Genomic DNA, 27,995 nt, shown 5'->3' on the forward strand with positions numbered 1-27,995 from the left:
CCCACTCCCCTGCCCCGTCCCCACCCCGAGAGGAGGACCAGAGGTCTGGATGAAAAAGAGTGACACCGGCCAGGCACGGTGGCTCACACCTGTAATCCCAGCACTTTGGGAGGTCGAGGCGGGTGGATCGCCTGAGGTCAGGAGTTCAAGACCAGCCTGCCCAACATAGGCAAACCCTGTCTCTACTAAAAAACACAACAATTAGCCAGGCGTGGTGTTACACGCCTGTAGTCCCAGCTACTCAGGAGACTAAGGCAGGAGAATCGCTTGAACAGAGGAGGTGGAGGTTGCAGTGAGCGGAGATTGCACCACTGCACTCCAGCCTGGGTGGCAGAGCAAGACTCCATCTCAAAAAAAAAAGTAAAGAGGGTGACATAGTGATAGAAGCATGACAGACCAGTCACCTCCCTGCTCATACATACCAGGTGGCCCGCTGGGCAAGGTGGCGATCCCTGGGAGCAGGGCCAGCAGTAGCACGGTGCCCAGCATGCTGGACCAGCTGAAGTCGGAGTGTTCGGGGCCAGAGCAGACACCAGCTGGGCTGCACCCAGGTCCCGCACGTGGGCAGGCGGCCCTGTCCTTGGCCAGGAGGGAGGCAGGGAGCGGGGGTGGCAGACTGAGGGGCTGACACCAGAGCCAATGTCCAAGGCCTGGAGGGATTAAGGGATCCTCTGCTGCCCAACCTGTGGCTAATAGGGGTAGGGGGTCCCTCACACCAGCTGCTTGATATCCATTGGCAAGTCACTACAAACACCTCCCGTTCAGCTCCCAAACCTGCCTCAGTCTCCCCTCAATGCAGAGGCCTCCCCCGACACCCACCCCCTTGCCCCCTCGCCCTGCCAGGCCCATGACACACCACAGACTCGGTGGAAGAAAAGGGAGGGATTTATTCTCAAGCGTCTAAGGGTTTACAAATGTGGGCATTTTGTTTTAAAAAGGGGCAGGGCGCCACCGGCGGCCTGAGGAGGGGTCCACTGGCTGGTGGGCTGGCCCGAGCCACCCTCAGGCCCCTGCCCGCCCGGTCCGCCCTCTGCCTGGTCCAGAGGGATGGCTGGTGACGAGGGGGGAGGTCTCGGGAGAGGCTGGGAGGCAGGATCGACTCCCCCAGGGCTCCCCACTTAACACTGCAGGGGGTGGGGGTGGGCGGACACACACTCATAAAACAGAAAATAAAGTTAAATAAAAATAAAACCAGGCAGCCCGGCCTCAGGCCTGTGCTGGTCCTGGGACCAGCCATGCAACCTTCCGGGAATCCGCAGAGGCCCCCATGGCTGGACACAGGGGAGGAGAAAAGGGCCAGGCCTGTTGGCACCCCCACCCAGCAGACCCCTGGCCCCTGACAAACGGACCAAGGGGCAAGAGAAGGTGGCGTTCCCCGCTGGGGGCAGAGAGAAGATGACGTCTATGACTTTTTAAACATGCGGCGTTTTGTGAATATCATAACAAGAGTCAACAGGCTAGGTGAGAGGAGAGGGATGCTACCTACGCTGCCCCCGCCACAGCCAGCCGGCTTCTGCGCCTTTGGTGTTGGTTTTTCTTTGTGGTTTTACGGGATTTTGTTTTTTTTTTCTTGTTTTTTGTTTTATTTTTTCTTGTCCACTTGATTTGCATGCAACACCCACAAAAAGGAAACACACCCCCTCCTGCTCTGGCCACCCCAGCGGGCTCTGGGGGGCACCTGGCCTGGGCCCCCGGTGCACACACTCGGGCCTTCCCAGTCCTGCACCTCAACGTGGGCTGGGCCAGGTGGGTGAGTGGAGGAACGGCCAAGGGCACGATGGGGGTGACCGCCTCACACCCCCACCCTCAGCCCGGCCCCCACCCCTGCTGGAGCTTGTCATACGTCCTCAAACCCCCATATCCACTCCCTCTGCCCTCGATCCCGGACTCCCTCCGGACCCCTCCCTTGGCCCCGCTCTGTCACCGACTCCCTCCGGTCACCTGCTCTGCGCCATGCCCCGTGCCCACCTTCCCTGAAGGCCACCCTGTGCAGTGAGGGCCCCGCAGACCCTTCCGCACCCCCTGAGGTCTTCAACTCACCCCCAAGCTGTGGCTCCCAGAGACCCCAGAGCAGCGGCCCCAGCCCAGCCCCCCAGTGCCCGAGGGCAGTTGGGGCCACACAACAAGCAGCTAAACGTGACTTTGGTAAAAGTTTCTGAAGGTACCGACAAACCCCATGAGAACAAGCTCTCCTCCCACCACCCCAAACACCCCACCAAGTACAATAAAATACAATAAACTCCAAAAAGGACCCCCTGAGATCAAAGAGAGAGAGAGAGAGAGAGAGCGCGCACGCAGCCCCATCTGGCAGCAGTGGCAATGCCCACACCGCCTTGCTGGGGGCCGCTGACTCATTGCGCCACGGGAGACCTATGCAGACCCAGGGGACCTGTCAGGAGGTGGCTGGGCACAGGCTCAGGCCAGGAGACAGAGGCAGGGAGGGTGACAGGAGAGCCAGACAAGGACAGAGAGGTAGAGCGGAGGACAGAGGGTGACGGAGGAGAAACAGGTGCGTGGGAGTGGCGAAGGGCACAGCACGCTGGGAGCGTGGTGGCTGCGGGACTCGGGGGCTCTCTCCTGGCCCCTGGGGGCCGCCCCGGCCCAGAGGCTGCGGCTGAATGAACAGCGACTCTGTTCGCCGCCTGCTGTCTTCCGTTCACAGTGTCTGTCGGGGGACGCACACGGCCGGCTTACCCCGGGGTGGGAAGGGCGGGGGCCTGGTAGGCCCAGGGCGGGGGGGTGGGTGGGCACCCCCCACTCTGTCCTCAGCCCTCGGTGGCCGTCCAGGTCCCAGGTCTCCCCTGACAGGCAGCTGGGTGGCCAAGTGGGGAGGGGGCCTGTGGCCATGCCCCTGGCCCCCTGTGGGGCTGGCCGCCGCCAAGCAGCTACCTGAAGAAGGGCAGGTGGGGCTGGCTCAGGACGCCGCTAGTCCGCGGTGACTCAGTCTTCGCCATGACATCCTTGAACCAGGACGCCACGTCCACCTCCAGCGTCTCGTAGCGCTTGATGAAGCTGTGTTCCTGTGGGCCCGAGGGGGTGGGGCTTAGGAGGACAGGGTCTTCCCTCCGGGCCTCGCGCCGCTGCAGGGACAGGACGGGGACTGGGAGGGCCCCAGGTACTCACAAGTAGCTTATTATACTTTGGTCTCTTCCTGTGATCTTTAGTAAGGCTAGAGGAAGAGAACGGAAGACAGATGTGAGAGCAGGGCAGGAGGGGATGCTGGTCCCACCCCCGTGGTCAGGCCCTCCCCAAGGAGCCAGCGGTCCCCAAGATGTGTGTGGCGGAAGGAGCTGTGGATGTCCTCAGGACCCCGGCTGACGGCTGGGAGCAACTGTGAGTCCTGGAGCCTCCTGGCTAGGTGGCAAGGGCCTGACTTCGGGGGTCAGAGCTGGCTGAGGTCCCCCAGAAACTTGGGTGGGGCTTCCGAGAGAATCAGACATGGCCCTCCTGCACTTGTAGCTGTGTCCGTTGCAGAAGCGTGCTCACAATCTCCCACAGCCACCCTGCCAAATGCTACAGGGCTGGCTGTCCCCTCGGGCAGGTCCAAACCCAGGTCGTGGCTCCCCAGGTACCAGCTCCAGCTCCTGTCTGCAGCCACCAGCCACGAGCCCGCCCACAGCCGCATCCACCCATCCCAGGGTGGGGCCTCCATTCCGCTCCCGCCTTGCCTCCCCAGCTGCCCAGAGCAGCGGGCTGCCCCTGACCTCCCAAGCGGAGGGAGGGTCTCACCAGTCTTTGACGAAGGACTGGAAGTCCCCCGAGAAGCCCATGTGTCCGGGCAGAAGCGGGGGCTCTTCCTGTAGGACTTTGGTGAGGACCTCAAAGTCCGTCTTGCAGTTCTTGTAGGGAAACTGTCCTGTTGCCAGCTCCACCTGGGAGGGAGATGGGCAGGGCTGGACCGGCCAGGACAGGTTTGTGCTCTCCTCCCTCCGAGTCCCCCAGAAGCCCTCACTCCTGGCTACAGAAAAGGGGCAGGGCCCCAACTCACCAACGAGATGCCCAGGCTCCATACATCGGCCCGGATGTCATAGTCTGGCTTGGTGGGGTCTGGGGGGTCAATGCGCTCGGGCTACAGGAGGAGGAGGAGGAGAAGATGTATTTCCAAGTCTGGGCCGGGCTCCCAGGCCCCACCCCTCCCCCGCTGGAGGGCCCCCACTCACCGCCATGTAGGCTGCGCAGCCGGCGCTCCGCGTTTTGGCTTTGGAGTCCACCAGGCGGCCGCTGATGCCGAAGTCGCAGAGCTTGATCTGGCCCCGCTCGTCCAGCAGGATGTTGGAGGGCTTGACGTCGCGGTGGATGACACCGTGCTTCTCCTTCAGGTAGTACAGCGCCTTCACAATCTGCAGGTAGGCAGAGGAGGGTGCATGTGACCGGGGGCACAGGCCCAAGGCCACCTGCCCGGTGCACGCCCCCCCGGCCACTCACCGCCACTGTCATCTTGCCCAGGATGCGCTCGGGGATGGGGCCCTGCATCCGCTTCTTGAGCTTCTCGGCACAGGTGCCCATGAGCTCCATGGCGATGAAGACGTCCGTCTGCAGTAAGAGGGGGTTCCCGGGGGAGCTGTGTCTTCTGGCCCAGCCCCCAGAGGCTCTGCTCCCTGGGAAGGGGCAGGGGGTGAGGGAGGAGGAGACCCTGCAGGGTGCGGGGGGGGGGGCACCTGGCACGGCTGGGGACTCACGTTGGTGATAAACGTCCCAAAGCACTGCACAATGTAAGGGCAGTCATGGCTCTTGAGCACCACATCCAGGTCCATGAGGATACGCTTGTTCTCCTCCTTGTTCCCCGAGCGCCGCATTTGCTGCACAGGCAGGGACAGGAGGGAGCCTTAGCACCGGCCCGGGGTGTGGGGCGCAGCTGGGGTAGCCGCCAAGGCTCACCTTAACGGCAATGACGTGGCCGGTCTTCCGGAAGCGCATCTTCCACACCTGGCCGCAGGTGCCGCTGCCCATCTCACCCAAGTTCTCCAGGTCATTGATTTCTGCCTGGTAGCGCTGGGAGGAGAGAGAGGGTTGGAGGGTCCCCGGGGCCTCTGTCACCGCCCCCCGCCCCCCACTGGCACCCCCAGGATGGGTCCAGCCTGGCTGGGCCTCCTCCCTCTCCCGCCACAGTGAAGGTGGTACCTGGCCCCCGATGGTCAGGTAGCCCGTCTGCTTCATGATCTCCTGCAGCTTCTGGTCAATCTCAATGCTGGGGACACGGAGCAGGTGCCGGTGGAGGTGGGTCCTGACCTTAGGTTGGCCACCCCAGCCCCCCATACCGGGGTTCTCACCGGTTTAACCGCCCTCCCCCTGAGGCTGGCACGGTGGCCCCTCAATGCTGCTTCCCACCCAACCCTGCCGGGCCCCTGGCTCACCTCTCCATGCTTCGGGGCGTGAACAGGGTTGACGGGAGCCCCAGCATGTGGCGGGGCCGGGCGGGGGGCGTGGGGTGCTGCGGGGAGCTCTCCGAGGATGGCGAGCGGCTGCCCCCATCGTTGGCCAGCGGGAGCTGCAGGGCTGGGGGGGTGAGAACCAGTGGCAGGGGAGGGGTCAGCACCCAGCTGGTCTCAGCTCCATATCTGGCACTCCAGGGAGAGGTCGGGACCCTCACCTTCCCCTCCTGGGCTTCCCTAGCTAGGCCGGCACAGCCCCTGCCCTGCTGGGCTGGAGGAGCTGGGGTCTCCCTCCCACCCCAGACTGTCCTCAGGGTCCCTTGTCTCATCCCCTGACGTGGAAAGAAATGGAAGAGGCTGGCAGGGGAGAGGGAGCCCCAAGTCTACGCTGACGGAGAAATGAGACGGGGACCTGAGGTGTCCCTCGGCCGGGCAGCCTCCCTGACAGGTGTGGGCGCTTCCTCCCACTTCTGCCCAGGAAGCAGGCCCAGGACCACAGCGCCCGCAGGCTGGATAGGCGGGGGTGGAGTGCCTGCCAGGGCTGGCCCGGGCTGTGGCCCTGCTGGTAGCACTAAACTTGGCTCCCAGACGAGAGCGAGCGGGGCCACCCTAGGGAGGCAGTGGGCACGAGACCCAGGTTTCAGGCTGCCTTGCCCCATGTTCTGTTCCAGGGTCGGGAGGGCCCCCTCGGGCCAGTGGGCTGACACGGGGGCCTCCCGGCCTGGCCTGCAGAGCTGGGGCCCGTGGGGGCAGGACAGGACCTCAGGGGGCCTGCATCATCTGGGAGGAGAGTTGGGGGGCACAGCTCCTGCAGGGGCTGGTGGGACCAGGTGGGGCCAATGCTGGGCCAGGCAGGGGTTGGCTCATCCAGCAGCCTGCATGCGGGCAGCTCGGGCATGCTACAGCGGGCGGGCAGGCGGCGGGCAGGCAGCGGGCACCCTGGGGCAGGCAGGCAGCATTAGGGGTGGGAGGGCAGGAGACAGACAGACAGACAGGAACCAAGACTTGGGCCCAGGTGCCCAGAGGAGGCACTGCACAGACAGGCCAGAGAGGGGCCTGGGACAGGAGGGCAGCTTCCTGGAGGAGCTAGGGTCTCCCTGGCTGGGCTGGCGATGGGGTGCAGGAACAGAGGCCGGGATGCCAACGTGGCCTCCAGAGGAGCCAATCCTGACACCTCACATCCCAAAGGCCCTGACAACAGCTACACACACCTCCCAAGGTGCCCCTCCCACAGGGGCTGGGGCCTGCCGCTCTCCCAAAGCCCTCAACGGACAACCCCCCCTCTTCCTCCTGCCTCGTCCACCTTTTCTTCCCACAGTTCTGCAGGCTCCTGGTGACTGGTGCCCAGGGACTAACACGAACAGACAGACCCGCTCCATGCTGGCAGCTAAACCCCGTCCCTCCCCTGGGTGCCTGGGACCCTGATCTCAGCCAGTAGGAGAGGCAGGAGGACGCTGACCTCAGTCTCAATCAGGAGGCCCAGCACTGCCCCTACCTGGTCCCACCAGCCCCTGCAGGAGCTGTGTCCCCTTGCTCCCCTCCTGGAGGACCAGGCAGGAGCTGGGGAAGGGCTCCGGGGACCTGGGGACACAGTCAGGCCCAGCTTTCCTAACTGGCCTAGAGGCCTCACCTCCCGTGCCCCTCCCGCTGTCCTGGCCACTGCAGCCTCCACAGCACCATGTCACCTCCCACTGGTGCTTTTTTCTTCTTTTTTTTTTGAGATAGGTTCTCACTCTGTCGCCCAGGCTGGAGTGCAATGGCGTGATCTCAACTCACTGCAACCTCCACCTCCCAGGTTCAAGTGATTCTCCTGCCTCAGCCTCCTGAGTAGCTGGGATTATAGGCACACGCCACCATGCCCAACTAATCTCTGTCTTTTTAGTAGAGACGGGATCTCGCTGCGTTGGCCAGGTTCCCCCCTCTGCTTCTTCAGGTCCCTGTGCCTCTGATCTATCCATGGCCCGAGCCACAGCCCCGATCCTCTTCTGGCTCCCGAGGGCCTGTGCTCCCCTCACACCCAGCCCCCAACCCCTGTGCACCTGGTGTCTCTTGAGATACTGCGTGGTTCCCGCCCTCAGAGAGTATCTGAGTCCCACTCCCGCCCTGCACTCAGGGGGTGAGGACCACAGCCCTCGAGGAGTCCTGTGGGCCCCCTCCCCGGCACAGCCCACCAGGCCTTCTGAGGGCAGCCCCAGAGCCTGGGGAGGAGGCTGCTGGCCTACAGACTGGAGCACGGGGGAATGGAAGGGAGGGCTCAGGTAGGCACTGGGGGAAGGAGGTACACAAAGGCCCTGAGAACAGAGGCCACAGAGGTGGTGATGGCCACATGGCAGCTCAGGAGGGTGGAGTGACAGCAAGAGGGTGAGGATGAGAGAGAAAGAATGGATGAGAGAGAGCGAGAGGCTGGAGGGCACGTGTCTGCTGACAGGAGCTACAGGTGTGCAGGCTGCCATGTCAACATGCACACACACGCCGTGCAAGTGCACACAAGCACAACACACACGCGGGGCGTGCCGCTGTGGACCCAACACCCATGCAGCTGGGACAGAGTCCCCATTGCCCATCGGACACACACACACTCACAGTCACTCACAGGGCCAGGCACCTCATCTACTCCCTCTCCCAACACAGGCATGGGGCACAGCCTGCATGCCCACCACAGGCTGGCACTACGCTCAGAGCCCGGGCAGGGCTGTCCTCTCTCCCCCCACCTCCTTCAAGACGCTTTTTACATTTTTTTTGTTTTGTTTTGAGACGGAGTCTTGCTCTGTTGCCCAGGCTGGAGTGCAGTGGCACGATCTGAGTTCACTGCAACTTCCACCTAATCTCTTTTATGTTTTTTTTTTTTTTAGATGGAGTTTCACTCTTGTTGCCCAGGCTGGAGTGCAATGGAGTGATCTCGGCTCACTGCAACCTCCGCCTCCCGGGTTCAAGCTATTCTCCTGCCTCGGTCTCCCGAGTAGCTGGGATTACAGGCATGCGCCACCATGCCCGCCTGATTTGTATTTTCAGTGGAGACGGGGTTTCTCTATGTTGGGGTCTCGAACTCCCGACCACAGGTGATCCACCCGCCTTGGCCTCCCAAAGTGCTGGGATTACAGGTGTGAGCCACCGCGCCTGGCTTAATGTCTTGCATTCTTAATAGCGACAGGGTTTCACCATGTTGGTCAGGCTGGTCTCGAACTCCTGACCTCAAGAGATCCACCCTCCTTGGCTTCCCAAAATACTGAAATTACAGGCATCAGCCACTGCGCCTGGCCCGTTTTTTAAATTTTTGAGACAGGATCTTACTCTGTCACCCAGGCTGGGGTGCAGTGGTGTGATCATGGCTCACTGTAGCCTCGACCTCCTGGGCTCAGATGATCCTCCTGTCTCAGCCTCCCTGAGTGTTGGGACTACAGGTATGAGCCACTATGCCAGGCCTCCCCAGCGGCTTTGTTCAATGCTCACCTTCTCCAGAGGTTCCCCCAGGCTGGCCCCCTGCAGGGCCACTCACCCGGCTAGAATGTTCTCTCTGGTGGGAATGTGCTCCCTGTCCAATGGGCCCCCCTACTACAGCCCCCGCTACAGAGGAGAGGGGCTCCGTCTGTTCTATTCACTGCTGTGTCCCTGGCGCCCAGGGATGCTATGGCACCCGGGGAGGGGGAGTGCTATGTGTTCATCTAGTTATTGAGAGGGATCCATAGGCACAGGCCACCCACCAGGCCCGACTTTCTCTTTCAGTTACACACACACAGGCGTGCACGCCCTTGAAGGCCATAGACTCCCATTCAGTGGGGAGCCCACCTCCTCCTCCAGGGAGTCCAAAATGGAGGCGAGAGGAAGGGAGGGGGAGGAGGAGGGAGGACAGAAGAGGCCGGGCTGGGCTGACCGCTGCTTGAGTGGAGTGAGAGAGAAAGTGAGAGGGGAAGGGACATGGGGACACACACAGAGCATGGGGGCCGGGGGACGCCATTCTGCGGCCGGGGCAGCGGTTAGGTCAATGGTGCAGATGTCCAAGCAGCGATGATAAAAAGGCTGGTACCTGCTCGTTGGGACGGGGCAGGAGCAGGGCTTAGAGTGATCACAATAACTGGATGGGGAGAAGGAAGAAAAAAAACAACACCACGATAAATCACAACAGAAACGACCGATTCGTCCAAAAGAAAAGAAATCAAATCATAAACGAGGAGGAGGGGGGGAGGCACCGAACTGCAGAGATGGCCAGGAACCGACAGAGATGGGGAGGGCGGGGAGGATGGGATGGAGCTGACACAGACACAGACGCCTGGAGGGGACTCCTCGGGGGCCTGCCTGCCACCGGCCTCCTAGCTCTGCATGGGAACAGCCACCCATGAAGGCACCCCGCCACCCCTGAAGGCACCGGGGACCCTGGACCCAACCCTGTCTCATCCACTCAGGGGCCAGGGAGGGCAGCCCCAGGGGCTAGCAGGGACCCGTGTCTTAGCTGGGCTTCTTGTCCCAGGCAGTGTCCTGTGCCACAATCTCCACCTCCATGATTTCTCTGGACCCCCAAGAAATTCCCCAAGGAGGAACCCATGCTGACTCAGGTCAGGAGAGAGAGTGACAGGAGAGTGTCAGGTTGTGAAGGTCAGGCTGGGTGACCAGGGAATGGGGTGGAGTGCCCACATACAGGGGGTACCTTTCTCGTCTGTCCTAATGACTCCATAGAGAGCTAAATAAACTACAAAGGTCACATCAGAGGACACATGAGAGCATTTTACTGGATCAAGAAAGACACAAAAAGGATCACGGGTCAGGGGTGGTGTTCGCAGGGTTTGAAAATCTGATTCCCTCCAGCCCAGAGGATTTACAGACCAGGCTCTTGGGGAAAAAGCCAAGAGACTAGATATGGTCAGTGTTCCCAAGCCAAGAGTGTGCAGAGTGAGAGGTACTGATCTAGGATGACAAGGTTTCAGGGAAGTAGGTACGGAGATGGTGGGATTGATCAGAAAGCAGGAGGATGTGTGCTGGGGGGTCGGGGGCAGGCCTAGAGTCACACTGGCCTCAGGTGTCCCCAGATCAGGTGGGTGTGGGTGTGAAGGGAAGGGGAGCCATCACTTGAAAACAGGTGACAAAGTCACCGGGCTGGCTGGGGGTCGATGTGCATTTCTGGAGAGATCAGACACCACACGCTCACCAAGATGGTGACAGTGAAACTGGTCACAGGGGTTTGAGGGGGCCTGATGTATGTGGGAGGGGGGTCTGCTGAGCCCAATGCCAAAGTCACTGTCACGGGGCGCAGAGGAGAAGGGAGCCCCCCCATCCCCTCACCCCAGACACGGTCACAGGGAGAGCGAGAGGGAGAATCCTCGGGTCAGAAGAGTTGGGGAGGGGCTCTCTGTGGTAAAGTAACCTCAGGTGTCCCCGGGCCAGGCGTGCGCGTGTGCGTAGATCGTCCGCTGCACAGGGCTGACAAGCCCCCAGGTCGGGGGAGGGGGGCGCCAGACAGTCCCTGAGATGACGAGAGTGGTAACATCAGGTCAAAGGGGACATGTCTGTGTTTTCGGGGCGACCTGGACGTGGTCACGGTCGCGTGGAGTCGGGGAAGCCCGACCCAGAGGATCACTTCGATGGGGGCGGGTCATCAGCTGGGGGCCTCTCCTGGGTCCAGGGACTGGGCTCCCAGGCCCCGAGGGTGCGAACCCCCCAGAGCTCGCCGGCCCCACGCCCCCCGGGTCACCGTGACCCTCGCCCCGCGAGCCCACAGCGGGGGGGCTGAGAGGAGCGCGAAGCGCCCCGGAAGCGGGGGCGGGGCCTTGTGGCGGGGGCGGGGCCTCCCGCGGCGCGCGCCCCGCCCCGCCCGCCCGCCCCCTCCCCCACGCCGCCGTGCTTACTGGGCCTGGGCCGCTGGGGGCTGATATCCAGGTTGAGGTCGATCCTCCGCCGGGCCTCCCGGTTCTCCTGCTTCAGCTTTGCTTCCAGGCGGGACAGCTTCTGCTCCAGGGAGGACGCCGCCATCTTCCCCGCCGCCACCGCCGCCGCGCACCGCCCGGCCGCCCGTCAGTCCGGCAGACAAACACCGCACTGCGCCTGCGCCCGGATGACCCCGCCGAGCCGCCGTCTCGCCCCGCACGGCGCATGCCCGCGGCGCGCACCCGCCCTTCCCCGCGTGCGAACCTCCGCGCGTGCGTGCTTCGGCTCAGCCCGAAGGATGACGCCACCTAGAGCTCGAGGCAGGCAACGTGCAACCCCCGCCTTCCTCGCCACTGCCACCGTACTGCGCACGCGCCAATTCCGGATCGCTCCAGAGAGAGGCGCTGCGAGGAAACACCATGCTTCTGATGGCAGTGGGCGGTGAGAGCGGTACGCATGCTTAGGCAGGGGAAACCGTGTTCGCGCGCGTGGCTTTTGCGCATGCGCATTTCTGGAACCTCTTTCCCAAGCGGCAGTCGATTCTTGGTCTCCACGGCGGTGCAACCTCAACCTCCTCGCTTTTCACGGTCGGCTTGGGCGTCCTTTCGGAATGCCTTCCTCACTGATGGTGCATTATTAGGATTCCTCTTGTGCTTAATTGCCTCCTAGCTTCCTGCTGGCAGCGGGGTGCCCCCTCCTCACCGTAATTAGGCTCCGTCGAGAGCCCTTTTCCTTCTTGCCAGTACGAGCAGGCTCAGAGTTGGCCGAAACCAGGCGGGAGGGGACGGCCATGGGAACCCGACGGTGTGACCCTTGACCTCGGGGACGGGGCCAAGGCCAGAGTTGTTGGCCAGACCCACACGGAACCTCAAGACGCCTCCCGTCATCTCTCTCGCACCGGGAACGTGAGCCCAGCGCCTACACGTGCACAATTCCTGAGGAGGGGCCCTGGGGTTAGGTGCTCGTGCCTGGGTCCCCGGCAGCCTAAACCACTCCTTTAAGTGGTCCGAGGGGTGCTGGGGAAATGTCTCATCTGGAACCCAGGGATCCCCCAAGAGCAGCTTCCCTCTGCTCTTAGATGCGAGAAGGAGGTTCTGATTTTGCAGAGACACCTGGGAGGTGGCCAGGGCCAGGCAGGCTCTGCCAAGTACCCTTCCAGCTTCTGGCCCAACGAGGGAACACTTTGGGATGAGTGTTACAGGCTTGTCGGAACTCCTCTGGTGACGACTTGTGGATGGAACGCACACAAGTGTAGTGCTGAGGTCTGTACCTTCCCCTCTTCCAGGCGGCCTTCTGTGCCTCTGCTCTGAGAACAAGAGACTCAGCCTTGATTCTGGCACACGGGTGCGCCTTGGTCACGTGAAATAAAAGGTTAATATTGGCCGAGCATGGTGGCTTACACGTGTAATCCCAGCGCTTTGGGAAGCCGAGGTGGGCGGTCAGGAGTTTGAGACCAACCTGGCCAATTTGGCAAAACCCGCATGTGTACTAAAATGACATAAAAGCCAGGCATGGTGTGTCAGCGCCTGTAATCCCAGCTACTCAGGAAGCTGAGGCAGGAGAATCGCTTGAACCGGGGAGGGGGAGATTGCCCAGATGGCGCCACTGCACTCCAGGCTGAGCAACAGGGCGAGACTCCATTTTGAAAGCAAACTAAATAAAAGGTTAATATTTATTTATTTACTTATTTTTAGAAACAGGGTCAGGCCGGGCGCAGTGGCTCACGCCTGTAATCCCAGCACTTTGGGAGGCTGAGGCAGGTGGATCACGAGGTCAGGAGTTCAGGACCAGCCTGGCCAAGATGGTGAAACTACGAAAATTAGCCGGGCATGGTGGCAGGCGCCTGTGATGCCAGCTACTTGGGAGGCTGAGGCAGAGAACTGCTTGAACCCAGGAGGTGGAGGTTGCAGTGAACCAAGATTGTGCCATTGCACTCCAGCCTGGGCGACAGAGCCAGACTCCATCTCAAAAAAACACAACAAAACAAAAGAAACCAGGGTCTTGTTCTGTTGCTCAGGCTGGAGTGGAGTGGTGCAATCACAGCTCACTGCAGCCTCAACCTCCTGGGTCCTGGGCTCAAGCAGTCCTCCTGACTCTGCCTCCCTAGTAGCTGGGACCTCAGGCACGCATCAGCACACCTGGCCAACTGTTTTTGGTATGTTTTTGTAGAGATGAGATCTCACTATGTTGCCCAGGTTGGTCTCAAACTCTTAGGCTGAAGTGATCCTCGCACCTCAGCCTCCCAAAGCGCTGGGTTTACAAGCATGAGCCACTATGTCTGGCCCTAATAAACAGTTTTAGACAATGACAGGAGTGCACATAAAAGATCAAAACTAGAATTTGCATAATTAGTATTATTTATTAAGCACTCAAGGAACAGTCAAGACCAAAGTCCCTACCTGTCCTTGGAAAAATGTCACCTCTATAGCAGGTGTCCTAACCCTGGAGTCCGCACACCTTAGGAAGTCCTTGAATATCTCTCTGGGGGAAATCTATCAGCTGCCTGAAGAGCTTTGTGTGTATTTGTACATTTTCCTGAGGAAGGAGGTGCCTGGCTTCATCAGTTTCTTAAAGGGTCTAGGACCTCAAAAGAAATCAGAATCTAGATATTTGGATACCCTTTTTTTTTTTTTGGCAGAGGTGGGGTCTCACTATGTTGCCCAGGCTAATCTCAAACTCCTGAGCTCAACCATCCTCCTGCCTCAGCCTCTTAAAGTTCTGGGATTACGGTCATGAGCCACAGAGCCCAGCCATGATACCTTTACATCAAAATTGCTTTTTTTTTTTTTGAGATGGAGTCTTGCTCTGTCACCCAGGCTGGAGTGCAGTGGCGCAATCTCGGTTCACTGCAAGCTCCGCCTCCCGGGTTCACACCATTCTCCTGCCTCAGCCTCCCAAGTAGCTAGGACTACAGGCACCCACCACCACGCCCGGCTAATGTTTTTTGTATTTTTAATAGAGACAGGGTTCCACCGTGTTCTGCAGGGTGGTCTCAATCTTCTGACCTCATGATCCACCCGCCTCGGCCTCCCAAACTGCTGGGATTACAGGCATGAGCCACCGCGCCCGGCCTACATCAGCATTTCCCAACATGCCATGTCAGGACCACTTACTTGCACCAGAACTACCTGGGATACTTATTTAGGAACAGACTCCTGGCCCCCAACCAAACCTCCTGAGTCAGTCTTTCAGGGGTGGGGACTGGGATATTTTGTTTTGCACCGACTCCCTAGGTGATTTTGCTGCTTAGCCAAATGAGAACCATTGTTCTGAGCTCACATATAACACGGCGAACAACTGTGTCTGTGTCCTCTCCTTGGGAGAGAACCCCAGATGTAAGTTGCTTTGTCTGTTGCATGGGGAGGGGAAGTCTTGGAAATCCCACTGGGATGTGTCCTTTCCCCCATATGTGGCACTAATTGAGCTGGAATATACAGGGAGAGGCAGCAGTTCTGGTCTAGGGATGGGAGCAAGGCCAGCCAGGCTGCCAGAGACACAGGTGTGGTTTTGGAGAATCCCATGACTGAGTTAATCCCTCCATACCAGGTTCCACCCCAACTCCACAACATCCTCTCTCTCTCCTCAGACAAACCAGCCCCAGATCCTCCGGGGTCCCTGAAAGCTGACACAGCTGTCTTGGAAGACAATGGTTGAGATTCCAGGGCGGAAGCATTTTTAAGGCCCTACCTAAAACGGCCCCACCCCGGCTTCATTCCTCCTCCATCTTGTCCCGCACCTCTGCCGGCAGACCCTGGTAAAGGGTGTCTTCCACCAGGAGCCCCGCCTTCTTTAGCCCCCCACAGTTGCCAAGTTCTTCCGGCAGCGCCTCAAGGCGGTTTCCTTTGAGCTCCAGGCGGCTGAGGGCCCTGAGGGCACCCACGTGGGGCGAGAGCTGGCTCAGCTGGTTGTCACCCAGAAGCAATGTCCGAAGCTTGCGGCAGAAGAAGAGCTCGTCGGGCAGGGCCTCCAGGGCATTGTAGGAGAGGGCCAGGTGCTGTAGGTTCTGCAGGAGGCCCACCTCGGGTGGCAGGGAGTGTAGCCCGTTGTGGGACACGTCCAGCAGACGGAGGCCCGAGCACAGGCCGAGCTGGGAGGGCAGGGTCTCCAGCTTGTTGTAGCTCAGGTAGAGCTGCTCCAGGCTCCTGAGCTTCCGCACGTGCTCGGGGACATAGGCGATCTGGTTGTGCCATAGCCTGAGCGTGACCAGCTTCCGGCAGTGCTGGAAGCTGAGGATTTCCTCGATGGAGCGCAGGTGGTTGTCCTTGAGGTCGAGTTCCTGCAGGGCGCCCAGGCTGAACACCGCGTGGGGGATGCGCTCCAGCCCGCAGGCCACCAGCTCCAGCTCCCGCAATGCCGCCAGTTTCTTAAGGCTGTTCAGGGCAACCAGACGGGCCCCATCATTGTGCAGGCTGAGCCTCTGCAGGTGGCCGGCGACGTCGGTCACACTGGCTGGCACCTTCCCGGCGTTGCTCCGGAGGGACAATACCTTGAGCTGCTTCAGCTCCCGGAGGCTCTCCAGGGTGGCCGCCCGAGCCAGCTCCTGGGGGAAAAGCCCCTCCAGGTGCAGCTCCTCCAAGCCCCGCAGCCCGAACACCCAAAGCGGCACCTCGCGGAGCTCCTCGCATTTGACGCGCATCACCTTCAGGTGGTCCCGCAGGAAGACCTGCAAGGAGAAGGGTAGCCTGGTGGGCGAGTGGAGCAAGCTGAGCTCCTGTAAGTGCACCAGCTGCGACAGCCCCGGGGGGAAGGTGATATCGCAGATGGCCTCCAGCCGGAGTGACTCCACCTCACTGAGCTCAAAGATGGTGTCGGGCAGTCCCGGAAGCATGCAGAGGGCCAGCTCCAGCCGACCTGCGGCGTTGCGCTGCAGCTTCTGTCGAAGCTTCTCGGGCGTCCACTCGTGGTTGAGATTGAGCTGCTTTAGACGGCTTTCGCTGACCTCGGACAGGAAGACGGCGAAGCGCTTGGAGTAGAGGGAGTCATACTGATCGATGAGGTGCAGCATGAAGGCGAAGTCGTTCTTGACATCAGGAATGTCCCCCATGCCAGTCTCCTCCCGCACGGAACGGAAGGAGTACTCCTTGAGGGGCCGGTGGAAGAGCCAATAGAGCGTGTAGATGCAGGTGAGTCCGTAGATGCACACGAAGGAGATGTAACAGAAGGCCAGCTTGGAGAAGAGGTGGGCCTTGGTGTGGTTGCAGCAGAAGCTGGCGTAGCCCGTGACCTCTGACGTCTCCACCCTACAGGCCACCAGGAAACTGATCTTCTCCACATAGACCAGGTTGTAGACCAGGATGGCCAGGAACTTACACACTTTGAGCACCGTCTGTCGGATGTACATGGTGTACAGGATGTCACCCTCTTCCACGTGCACACGGAACTTCTTCACCTTCTCAAACAGGGCTTTGGCTTGCTCACCCTCCTTCTTGTCCAGCAGGGTGACAACTGGAGGCTCGGTCACCACCTTCTCTGGTTCCGCCAGCACTTTCTCCTTCTCACCCTCCCCTGCCTTCCCCGGTGCGGCCCCTGCCGTGGCCACTATGGTGGCCGAGGCCCGTCCGGCGGCTGCTGGGCCCTTCTGGTTCTCCCCGGAGACCTCGGACAGGGCCCTTGTGGTCCATGGAGAGTCAAAACACTTGCCCAGGATGGAGATGAAGTGTTCGATCTTGGAGCTGGTGCCAGGGAACTTGAACCAGAAACTGGTGCAGACCATGAAGATGAGTGTGTGAATGACCACGAGGTAGGGGAAGTATTTGGCATACCAGTGCAGGGCCGTCTCGTAGCACAGCTGGTTAATGAAGCTGTATTGCTGCAGGTCCAAATTGTTCTTAAGGCCTTTAACCTCCTGCAGGGCCCCCATCTGCTCAGGGCTCCTCCGAGGCAGCAATTGCTGGCACGGGGCATCTGATAAGTTCTCCTGGGGCTCGTGATTGGGTAGACAGATGATCTTGTCCTGTGTCACCTGAGGAGGAAAAGAGACTGAGGGCTGTAATCCTAGCACTTTGGGAGGCTGAGGCGGGCGGATCACTTGAGGTCAGGAGTTCAAGACCAGCCTGGCCAACATGGTGAAACCCCGTTTCTACTAAAAATACAAAATTAGCCGGGCATGGTGGTGGGCACCTGTAATCCCAGCTACTCGGGAGGCTGAGGCAGGAGAAATCGCTTGAACCTGGAAGATGGAGGTTACAGTGAGCCGAGATCGTACCATTGTACTCCAGCCTGGACGACAGAGTAGGACTCCGTCTCAAAAATAATTAATTAAAAAAAAAAAAAGAAAATGAGGGAGATGGGGGAAAAACAGGCTGAAGGTGGGAGACCCCCGCATCCCCCATCTCTGACTGTTGCCAGCCAGCTGTGACTTTGGAAGAGTTTTGCTAAACCTCTAAGCACTGGTCTTTTTTTTTTTTTCTTTTTTGAGACTGAGTGTCGCTCTGTCACCGAGGCTGCGTGCAGTGGTGCAATCTTGGCTCATTGCAACGTCCCCCTCCCAGTTCAAGCAATTCTCCTGCCTCAGCCTCCTGAGTAGCTGGGGCTACAAGCACGCAGTACCACGCCCAGCCAATTTTTGTATTTCTAGTAGAGATGGGGTTTCACTATGTCGGCCAGGCTGGTCTCGAACTCTTGGCCTCAAGTGGTCCCCTGCCTCAGTCTCCCAAAGTGCTGGGATTACAGGCATGAGCCACCGCAACCAGCAAAGCACTGGTCTTTGAGAAAAGGAACTGGGTTGAATCGTGTCCCCCGAAAAGATGTTGAAGTCCCAACTCCGAATTCTTACGAATGTGGTATTATTTGAGCTGCGTCAGGCGGCTCCTGTTTGGTAATAGGGTCTTTGCAGAGGTAGTCAAGTTAAGACAAAGCCAGCAGGGTGGGCCCAGGATGACTGCGCCTTAGAGAAAGGGGAAACATAGACACAGAGACAGACACAGAGAGAGAAGATGACGCGAGGATACAGGGAGAGGCTGGGTGTGGTGGTTCAGGCTTGTAATCCCAGTGATTTGGGAGGCAGTGGGACAGGGGCCAAGTCGGGGTGGTAGAGGAGGATTGCTTGAGGCCAGGAGTACAAGGTTACAGTGAGCTATGATTGCGCCACTGCACTCCAGCCTAGGTGACAGAGCTTGCTAAAAAAAAAAAAAAAAAAAAAAAAAAAAAAAAAAAAACTGTCTCGGCTGGGCGTGGTGGCTCATGCTTGTAATCCCAGCACTTTGGGAGACGGAGGCAGGGGGATCACAAGGTCAGGAATTCAAGACCAGCCTGGCCAACATACTGAAATCGCGGCTCTACTAAAAATACAAAAACAAAAAAATTAGCCGGGCATGGTGGCACACGCCTGTAATCCTGGCTACTTGGGAGGCTAAGCCAGGAGAATTGTTTGAACCTGGGAGGCAGAGGTTGCAGTGAGCCGAGATTGCACCACTGCACGCCAGCCTGGGCAACAGAGGGAGGCTCCAGTCTAAAAAAAAAAAAAAAAAAAGAAAGAAAGAAAAGTACTGGGAGAATGTCATCTACAAGCCAAGGAACCCTTGGAGCTACAATAATCTAGCAGGGAGGCTTGGAAGATTCTCCCTCACTGTCAACTGACGCCTTGATCTCGGACTTCTGGCCTCCAGAACCAGACCCAGAAGAGGAAACATTTCTGGTATTTAAGCCCCTCAATCCGGCCGGGCGCGGTGGCTCAAGCCTGTAATCCCAGCACTTTGGGATGCCGAGACGGGTGGATCACGAGGTCAGGAGATCGAGACCATCCTGGCTAACACGGTGAAACCCCGTCTCTACTAAAAATACAAAAAACTAGCCGGGCGAGGTGGCGGGTGCCTGTAGTCCCAGCTACTCGGGAGGCTGAGGCAGGAGAATGGCGTGAACCTGGGAGGCGGAGCTTGCAGTGAGCTGAGATCCGGCCACTGCACTCCAGCCTGGGCGACAGAGGGAGACTCCGTCTCAAAAAAAAAAAAAAAAAAGCCCCTCAATCCTTGCTACTTTGTTACAGAAAAAGTAACAAACTCATATAGCAATTGCAGCCCTTTCCAGAGTCCAGGGAGAAAATTGAGCATTATGAAAATATGGGGCTGGGCACGGTGGCTCACACCTGTAATCCCAGCACTTTGGGAGGCCGTGGTGGGAGGATGGCTTGAGGCCAGGAGTTCGAGACCAGCCTGGGCAACATAGCAAGACCCCCGTGTCAACGTGAAATTAAAAAATCAGCTGGGCGTGGTGGCGTGTGCCTGTAATCCCAGCTACTCTGGAGGCTGAGGCGGGAGAATTGCTTGAGCCCAGGAGTTCAAGGCTGCATTGAGCTGTGATCATGCCACTGCACTCCAGCCTGGATGACAGAATGAGACCCTCTTTATTTTAATTTTCTTTTTTTTTTTTTTTTTTTTTTTTTTGAGACGGAGTCATGCTCTGTCGCCCAGGCTGGAGTGCAGTGGCTGGATCTCAGCTCACTGCAAGCTCCGCCTCCCGGGTTCACGCCATTCTCCTGCCTCAGCCTCCCGAGTAGCTGGGACTACAGGTGCCCACCACTTCGCCCAGCTAGTTTTTTGTATTTTTTAGTAGAGACGGGGTTTCACCGTGTTAGCCAGGATGGTCTCAATCTCCTGACCTCGTGATCCGCCCGTCTCGGCCTCCCAAAGTGCTGGGATTACAGGCTTGAGCCACCGCGCCCGGCCTATTTTAATTTTCAATTATTTTATTATTTTTTTTTAAGATGGAGTCTCGCTCTGTCGCCCAGGCTGGAGTGCAATGGTATGATCTCGGCTCACTGCAACCTCTACTTCCCAGGTTCAAGCAATTTTCCTGCCTCAGCCTTCCGAGTAGCTGGGATTACAGGTGTCCACCACCATGCCCAGCTAATATTTATATCTTTAGTAAGGACAGGTTTTCACCATGTTGGCCAGGCTGGTCTCGAACTTCTGGCCTTAAGTGATACTCCCACTTTGACCTCCCAAAATGCTGGGATTACTGGTGTGAGCCACCATGCCCGGCCCCTGTCTCTTTTTAGCCAAAAAAAAAAGAAAAAGAAAAAGAAGGGTCGGGTGTGGTGCCTCATGCCTGTAATCCCAGCATTTTGGGAGGCTGAGGCGGGGAGATCATGAGGTCAGGAGTTCAAGACCAATCTGGCCAACGTAGTGAAACCCTGTCTCTACTGAAAATTAGTGGGGTGTGGTGGCATGTGTCTATAGTGCCACCTACTCAGGAGGCTGAGGCAGGAGAATTGCTTGAACCTGGGAGGCAGAGGTTGCAGTGAGCTGAGACCGTGCCATTGCACTGCAGCTTGGGCAACAGAGGGAGACTCCATCTCAAAAAAAAAAAAAAAAAAAAAAGGCTGGGCGCAGTGGCTCACGCCTGTAATCCCAACACTTTGGGAGGCCCAGGCAGGGAGATCACTTGAGGTCAGGAGTTCGAGACCAGCCTGGATAACATGGTGAAACCCCGTCTCTACTAAAAAACTACAGAAATTAGCCAAGCATGGTGGCGGGCGGGCGCCTATAATCCCAGCTGTTCAGGAGGCTGAGGCAGGAGAACCGCTTGTACCCAGGAGGCAGAAGTTGCAGGGAGCTGAGATCACACCACTGTACTCTAGTAGCCTGGGCGACATAGCGAGACTCTATCTCAAAAAAAAAAAAAAGATATGGAATGGCATAGCAATGTGGGACTCTGGTGCTCCTGGCTATAGAGGTAAGGAAGATAAGGGGTCTGGATGGGCCTTTGAGGGGCTCTATCTTCAGTTTCCTCTCACTTTCTTGGGTGATGGGAAGGCTTCCTGACTTCCCCAGACACCTACCCCACCCCTTTGGTCATGCCCCCTTCACAGGGGAGCACCTCACCTGGAGGGTGCAGCCAAAGACCCCGATCATGAGCATGGCCACGGTGAGGTACTCGGCCAGCACGTCCCACCAGGGTTTGAGCACCTTGAATGCAGGCTGCTGTTCCGTAAACTGCTTGAACTCGGCCACGGGGATCATGCTGCCTGTGGGAGGGGACGAGACGGGGGGTGTAGAGAGAGACCCTCAGGATGGAAGGCTCTGCAGGGGGTACCCTGAGGAGCCACACACAGGCAGGGCCATGCTCCTCATCTGCCCGTGACCCTCCCTGTTCAAACTTGTCCAAACATCCGAGGTGTGTGCCCCCCACTTCCCTCTTAGCCTGGCCTCAGTCACCCTCCATGCAGACATCACCACCTGCCCAGAACCAAGCGGCCACCGTTCCCCTCTGGGCACCCCTGCACCTGATCTGACTTGTCTGACCTCAAAGAGCACAGTAGGGCTAGTCCACAGGGCCGCCGCCCTCCAGCTTCCTTGCTTGGCTGCCTCCCCGAAACCAGGTATTCCTCTCCCACCCCTGACACCAAGGCCTGAAAAAATCTGCCTCGATGCTCCCTGACCGCAGACACTCAGCGTCTGGGCCAGCCTCGGCTCTCACCCCTACCAGACCTGAAAGTGTCACAAGGCTCAGGACTTCCGGGGGTGGGCCCCTCCACCCCCTCCAGGGGCACTCTGGGCACCACCTCCAACCTCCAACTGGAAAAGCCGGCTGGAGCCTGGCTCTGGTTACCAGGGCCCCAGGGGCAGGGAGTGGCCAAGCTGAAGGCTAGTCAGCCCTGGGGGTAGAGGTGACCACGACACCTGAGTTTCTAAAGGGGCTACAGCCCAGAATCACAGGCAGAAACCAGAGACCTGGCTCTGAGAGGGGGCAATGGGGTGTCCGGATGTCCGAGGAGGAGGGAGGACTTGCAAATGGAAAGCTGTCAGGTGACACCTACGACCAGGCCAGGGCTGTGCTGCCAGGTTCCTAGCCGGCCCACTCTGTCTGCTCCCAGGGTCTCCTTTTAGACCAAGGTATCATTATTGCAGATACAGACAGGCCAGCCACAAGTCACACTGGGGCGTGGGGCATGAGCTGAGATGTCACTCTCCCAGGCAGTCGCCCACTTCCCCAGAGGCTGAAGTGGAACAAGGAAGGTGGAGACCCTTAGACCAGCCCACTTCTGCCAACATCCAAGTTCCCCCAGTCCTGGGAGCCTCCTGTCCTTGTCCAGATAGATAATCTGTAACTGGGGCTGGGCGCCGTGGCTCACGCCTGTCATTCCAGCAGTATGGGAAGCTGAGGCGGGCGGATCACTTGAGGTTAGGAGTTCGAGACCAGCATGGCCAACACGGTGAAACCCCAGGTCTACTAAAAATACATAAAAAATTAACCGGGCATGGTGAAGCACACCTGTAATCCTAGCTACTCTGGAGGCTGAGGTGGGAGGGTCTTGATCTGGGGAGGCGGAGGTTGCAGTGAACCGAGATCGTGCCACTGCACTTCAGCCTGGGTGACAAGAGTGAGACTCCATCTCAAAAAACACACAAAGATAATCTGTAACTGGGCACAGGGGTTTGGCCAGGAAGGAGGGCATCTGCCCATCAGGGAGTTCTCTCTGGCTCCCCATCCATCTCCCCAGGAAGAATCTAGGGAAACCCCGGTCCCCTGACGCACAGCTCAGCCAATGATTCTGACGCGCCTGAGCCTCGCTTTTCAGTTTCTGTGTCCCCCCAATATTTTGGGGTGACTCCTGGGTAAAAACAAGGTAGGCTGCAGGCTCCACCCACCAAGCTAAAGGCCAGGCGGTCCCCAAAGACCACATCCTTTTACCCCCTCAGGGGCCCCCACTTCAGTCTGGGGAATCAGGCAGGCACGGGGGTGGGTACCGCCTGCCCACATGGGGACTCACCATGCAAGCGTACAATGTCATGAGTCGGGCCAGGTGCAGTGGCTCACGTCTGTAACCCTAGCACTTTGGGAGGCCGAGGCAGGCGGATCACGAGGTCAGGAGTTCGAAACCAGCCTGGCCAGCATGGTGAAACCCCATCTCTACTAAAAATACAAAAATTAGTTGGGCATGGTGGCATGAACCTGTAGTCCCAGCTAGGCAGGAGAATCCTTGAACCCGGGAGGCAGAGGTTATGGTGAGCTGAGATCGTGCCACCACACTCTAGCCTGGGAGATGGAGCGAGACTCCGTCTCAAAAAAAACAAAACAAAAAACAAAAAGTCATGGGTTCCCTGACTCAGGTGGTGACTCATCCAGACTCAAATACATGCAAGGGGGTGCCCAGAGCACAGGGTCCCAAACACCATCGCCCGGCCCTCATGCTCATTCATACTCCCTGCCCTAAGCACAAAGCCAAGTATAGTTTGGGAGGCTGAGGTGGGCGGATCACTTGAGGTTAGGAGTTCGAGACCAGCCTTGGCCAACATGGTGAAACCCCGTCTCTATTAAAAATACAAAAATTAGCCGGTCATGGTGGAGGGTGCCTGTAGTTCCAGTTACTCGGGAGGCTGAGGCACGAGAACCCCTTGAACACGGGAGGCGGAGGTTGCAGTGAGCCGAGATTGCACCACTGCACTCCAGCCACAAATATCCCAGTCTGCCTGGGTCACCAATATCTAGAAACATACCAGGACAGCTCAACTATCCCCAGGGGATGAATATGTACATTGCACCCACCAAAATGGATGCTTGGGGTCATTCTAGGTCATGCATATTTGTGCATGAGGGTATAAAGTCCAAGTACATACACTGAGCTTCGGACAGACCCAGCACCAGGGAGCCTCACATCCTGTTTCAGTTCTGGCCATCCATTAAGTCCTCGAAGGATCCTGCAGGGACAGTACTCCGTTGCTTTACCTAAGAACGTTCACCCCAGGCTGGGCACGGTGGCTCACGCCTGTAATTCCAGCACTTTGGGAGGCTGAAGCAGGAGGATTGCTTGAGCCCAGGAGTTTAAGCCGCCGGGGCAACATAGTGAGACCCCATTTCTACAAAAAAATCTAAAAATTGGCCGGGCGCGGTGGCTCAAGCCTGTAATCCCAGCACTTTGGGAGGCCGAGGCGAGTGGATCACGAGGTCAGGAGATCGAGACTATCCTGGCTAACATGGTGAAACCCCGTCTCTACTAAAAATACAAAAAACTAGCCGGGCGTGGTGGCGGGCGCCTGTAGTCTCAGCTACTTGGGAGGCTGAGGCGGGAGAATGGCGTGAACCCGGGAGGCGGAGCTTGCAGTGAGCCGAGATCACGCCACTGCACTCCAGCCTGGGAGACACAGCGAGACTCCGTCTCAAAAAAAAAAAAAAAAAAAAAAAAAAAAAAATCTAAAAATTTGCCAGGTGTGGTGGTGCATGCCTGTAGTCCCAGCTACTTGGAAGGCTGAGGTGGGAGGAGTGCTTGAACCCAGGAGTTAGAGGCTGCAGTGAGTCATGAACCAGTCTGGGCAAGACCCTATCTCAAAAACAGAAAACAAAACAGTACTGACTCGGGCTGGGTGCAGTGGCTCTCGCCTGTAATCCCAGCACTTTGGGAAGCCAAAGTAGGCGGATAATTTGAGGTCAGAAGTTCGAGACCAGCCTGGCCAACATCATGAAACCCTGTCTCTCCTAAAAATACCGAAACAATTAGCCAGGCATGGTGGTGGATGCCTGTAATCCCAGATAGGTTACAGGTGAGAGGGTGAGGCAGGAGAATCGCTTAAACTCAGGAGACAGAAGCTGCAGTGAGCCAAGATCTCGCCACTGTACTCCAGCCTGGGTGACAAATTGAGACTCCGTCTCAAAAAAACAAAACAAAACAAAACAAAACAAAACTACTGACTCTGGGGACTGCAGAAGAAATCACACAAAACGCACACAAACACGAGCCGGGACCAACTTCCTGTCCTTGCCACCCTGGTGTGAGCTCCACCAATAGCCATCCCAGGTGCACAATCACAGACAAGAAGGCAGAAACTCTCAGGGGACCGGGGGGCAGCCACAGGGGCTATCATTATCTGTCTCCATGACTCAAACTTGATCCTCACAAACCTGCCATTAAATTTCCACAGACACAAGACAGGCCCCCACTTTGTCTGAGCAGGGGTGGGGGGAAGGGGTGGTGGGAACAGGGGCTCGAAGAATTGGGGCAGAGCCAGGGAAAACACAACGATGGGACGTATATACGCTCAGCTTCCTCCACCAGACACTGAACGCCTCCTTTTCTCCCAAGTCAGGCAGTGTCGATGTCGGGGACTTTGTTTTCCAGACTCAAGGGAGAGAAATAACTTGTTCAAGCTTCTACAGTTCAAGTGGCATTCGAAGCCTGACCCATCCAGCCTCCAGGTCCTGCCTGTAGGATTGCAACCGCTCTGTTCCCTCTTGGGAGACAGCCTCTTAATTAAAATGCAGCATCTTGCTGGGCATGGTGGCTCATGCCTGTAATCCCAATGCTTCGGGAGGCCAAGGCGGGCAGATCATTTGAGGTCAGGAGTTAGAGACCAGGCTAGCCAGCATGATAAAACCCCATGTCTACTAAAAATAATAAATTAGCCGGGCGCGGCAGTGGGCGCCTATACTCCCAGCTAATGGGGAATCTCTTTTTTTTTTTTTTTCTGAGATGGAATCTCTCTCTGTTGCCCAGGCTGGAGTGCAGTGGCACGATCTCTGCTCACTGCAAGCTCCGCCTCCCGGGTTCACGCCATTCTCCTGCCTCAGCCTCCAGAGTAGCTGGGACTACAGGTGCCCGCCACTTCACCCGGCTAATTTTTTGTATTTTTAGTAGAGGTGGGGTTTCATCGTGTTAGCCAGGATGGTCTCCATCTCCTGACCTCGTGATCCACCCACCTCTGCCTCCCAAAGAGCTAGGATTACAGGCTTGAGCCACCGCGCCCGGCTGAAGCGGGAGAATCTCTTGAACCCAGGAGGTGGAAGTTGCAGTGAGCCGGGATTGCGCCACTGCACTCCAGCCTGGGCAACAGAGCAAAACTATCTCAAAAATCAAACAACAACAACAAAACAGCATCTTTGCCAAAAGCACCTAAGAGCGGTGTTGCATTGCAGCAGGCCAGGCTGGAAGGCCTTCCAGCCTAAGACCATGTGGCTCCCACCAGCCCTGGTTCCTTCCACCCATGCCTCACCCCTCCTCCCTCCCAGGTCCTCCTCAAGCCACTTGCCTCCAAAATATGTGTTGGTGAGTTCCTGCTGGGGGAAGGGTGGAAGAGTGAGACCCTCCACACGCACAGCCCATGCTAAGAGGCAGGGAACAAGGAAGAAACATCCAGCAGTTTTCAGCCCTAAGACGGGTTTTGTAGAACACAAAGCCCAACTTTTTTTTTTTTTTTAAGACATAGGGTCCTGACAGATGCAGTGGATCACACCTGTAATCCCAGCACTTTGAGAGACTGAGGCAGGTAGATCACGAGGTCAAGAGATCAAGACCATCCCGGCCAACATGATGAAACCCTATCTCTAAAAATACAAAGATTAGCTGGGCATGGTGCCGCGTGCTTGTAGTCCCAGCTACTCAGGAGGCTAAGGCAGGAGAATCGCTTGAACCTTGGAGGCGGAGATTGCCATGAGCCAAGATCGCACCACTGCACTCCAGCCTGGTGACAGAGCAAGACTCTATCTCAAAAAAAAAAAAAAAAAAAAAATAGAGAGAGATATGATCTTGCTTTGTTACCCAGGCTGGAGTTCAATGGCGCGATCATAGCTCATTGCAGCCTCGAACTCCTGGGCTTAAGTGATCCTCCTGCCTCAGCCTCCCCAGTAGCTGGGACTACAGGTGCATGCTACCATGCCCAGCCAACTTTTGTAATTTTTGTAGAGATAGGGGTCTCGCTATGTTGCCCAAGCTGGTCTTGAACTCCTGAGTCCAAGCATCCTCCCACCTCAGCCTCCCAAAGTGCTGGGATTATAGGTGTGAGCCACTGTGCCTGGCCTCAACCTTTTTTTTTTTTGAGATGGAGTCTCGCTCTGTCGCCCAGGCTGGAGTGCAGTGGCCCAATCTCAACGCACTGCAACCTCCACCTCTTGGGTCCGAGCAATACTAATGCCTCAGCCTCCCAAATTGCTGGGACTACAGGTATGCACCACCATGCCCAGCTCATTTTTGTATTTTTAGTAGAGATGGGGTTTCACGGTGTTAGCCAGGCTGGTCTTGAATACCTGACCTCAGGTGACCTGGCTGCCTCGGCCTCCCAAAGTGCTGGGATTATAGACGTAAGCCACGGTGTCCGGCCGAGCTTCAACCTTTTATACGAGGGAGAAACTGAGGGTCTAGGGTGGGGGAGGGTGGCATCTTTGTAGCCCGTCCTGGGTCAGGCTCCAGGCCTGTGGATTCCCAGGGGGTAGTCTTCCAAGCTGCCTCTGCTACCGGACTTGAAAATCTGGGACATCTGTAAGTTCAAGAGCACCAGAGGTCAGGCTTGGTTGAACCCACCCCAAGTGGTAGGTTCTGGGGCTCTGAGGGTCTCCCCGGGATGAGTTGTCAGTGTCTTCCCAGATGCCAAACGGAGGGGGAAGTGGTTGAGATCCCCAAAGTCAAGTTTATCTTCAGCCTGTTTATCTTCACGCTGAGACTTGGCCGGGTCTGCCTGGCTCCCAGGACAGGGACCTCGTAGGCCAGGTTTCCCTTTGCCCCAGCCCGCACCCCCACCCCAACTCCTGGTGTGTCGGGACGGCCTGCCCTGGCCACAGGGCCAGCGCACCTGGAGCGACTCTGCCCCTTGGCCAGACCCGGGGACTCCCGGTCCGACTCCCACCCCGCCACCTCGTGGGGTACCCAGAGGCGAAGAGCCACCTACTCACCGTTCCGGGAGGGACGCTGGGCCCAACTCCTGGGTCTCTGGGAGCGGAGCTGCCGCGACTCCCGCAGAGTTCCCGGGCGGGCCGCGAGGGTGAGTCAGGGCAGGCGGGGACAGGAGACCCGGAGCCGCCCCGTCCCGCCCCCGGACGACTCGGCCCCGCCTCGTCGCAGGC

At 58.0% G+C, this 27,995-nt stretch overlaps 2 protein-coding genes across 2 annotated transcripts in view; both read right to left on the reverse strand.

Annotated features, from left to right (window-relative positions):
* Nucleotides 1-867: 867 nt before the first annotated feature.
* MAP2K7 (mitogen-activated protein kinase kinase 7) overlaps nucleotides 868-27,995 on the reverse strand; it is a 54,238-nt gene continuing 27,110 nt past the window's right edge. The window contains exons 2-13 of the mRNA XM_050770536.1: nucleotides 11,210-11,422; nucleotides 9,397-9,444; nucleotides 5,355-5,496; nucleotides 5,122-5,188; nucleotides 4,879-4,992; nucleotides 4,680-4,799; nucleotides 4,426-4,533; nucleotides 4,161-4,340; nucleotides 3,989-4,069; nucleotides 3,730-3,872; nucleotides 3,124-3,169; nucleotides 868-3,020 (exon numbers count right to left, since the gene is read on the reverse strand). Coding sequence (XP_050626493.1) covers nucleotides 2,886-3,020; nucleotides 3,124-3,169; nucleotides 3,730-3,872; nucleotides 3,989-4,069; nucleotides 4,161-4,340; nucleotides 4,426-4,533; nucleotides 4,680-4,799; nucleotides 4,879-4,992; nucleotides 5,122-5,188; nucleotides 5,355-5,496; nucleotides 9,397-9,444; nucleotides 11,210-11,333 — 1,308 coding nt within the window. The 5' untranslated portion in view covers nucleotides 11,334-11,422 and the 3' untranslated portion in view covers nucleotides 868-2,885. The remainder of the gene's footprint in view (nucleotides 3,021-3,123; nucleotides 3,170-3,729; nucleotides 3,873-3,988; nucleotides 4,070-4,160; nucleotides 4,341-4,425; nucleotides 4,534-4,679; nucleotides 4,800-4,878; nucleotides 4,993-5,121; nucleotides 5,189-5,354; nucleotides 5,497-9,396; nucleotides 9,445-11,209; nucleotides 11,423-27,995) is intronic.
* Nucleotides 13,568-27,914, reverse strand: LRRC8E (leucine rich repeat containing 8 VRAC subunit E). Its single transcript, XM_050770198.1, has 3 exons — nucleotides 27,825-27,914; nucleotides 21,050-21,192; nucleotides 13,568-17,190 (listed from the first exon to the last, which is right to left on the reverse strand). The coding sequence occupies exons 2-3, from the start codon at nucleotides 21,185-21,187 to the stop codon at nucleotides 14,938-14,940; spliced, it is 2,391 nt and encodes a 796-aa protein (XP_050626155.1). The 5' UTR covers nucleotides 21,188-21,192; nucleotides 27,825-27,914; the 3' UTR covers nucleotides 13,568-14,937.

Source organism: Macaca thibetana, chromosome 19, assembly GCF_024542745.1.
Source record: "Macaca thibetana thibetana isolate TM-01 chromosome 19, ASM2454274v1, whole genome shotgun sequence".
Classification (NCBI taxonomy): domain Eukaryota; kingdom Metazoa; phylum Chordata; class Mammalia; order Primates; family Cercopithecidae; genus Macaca; species Macaca thibetana.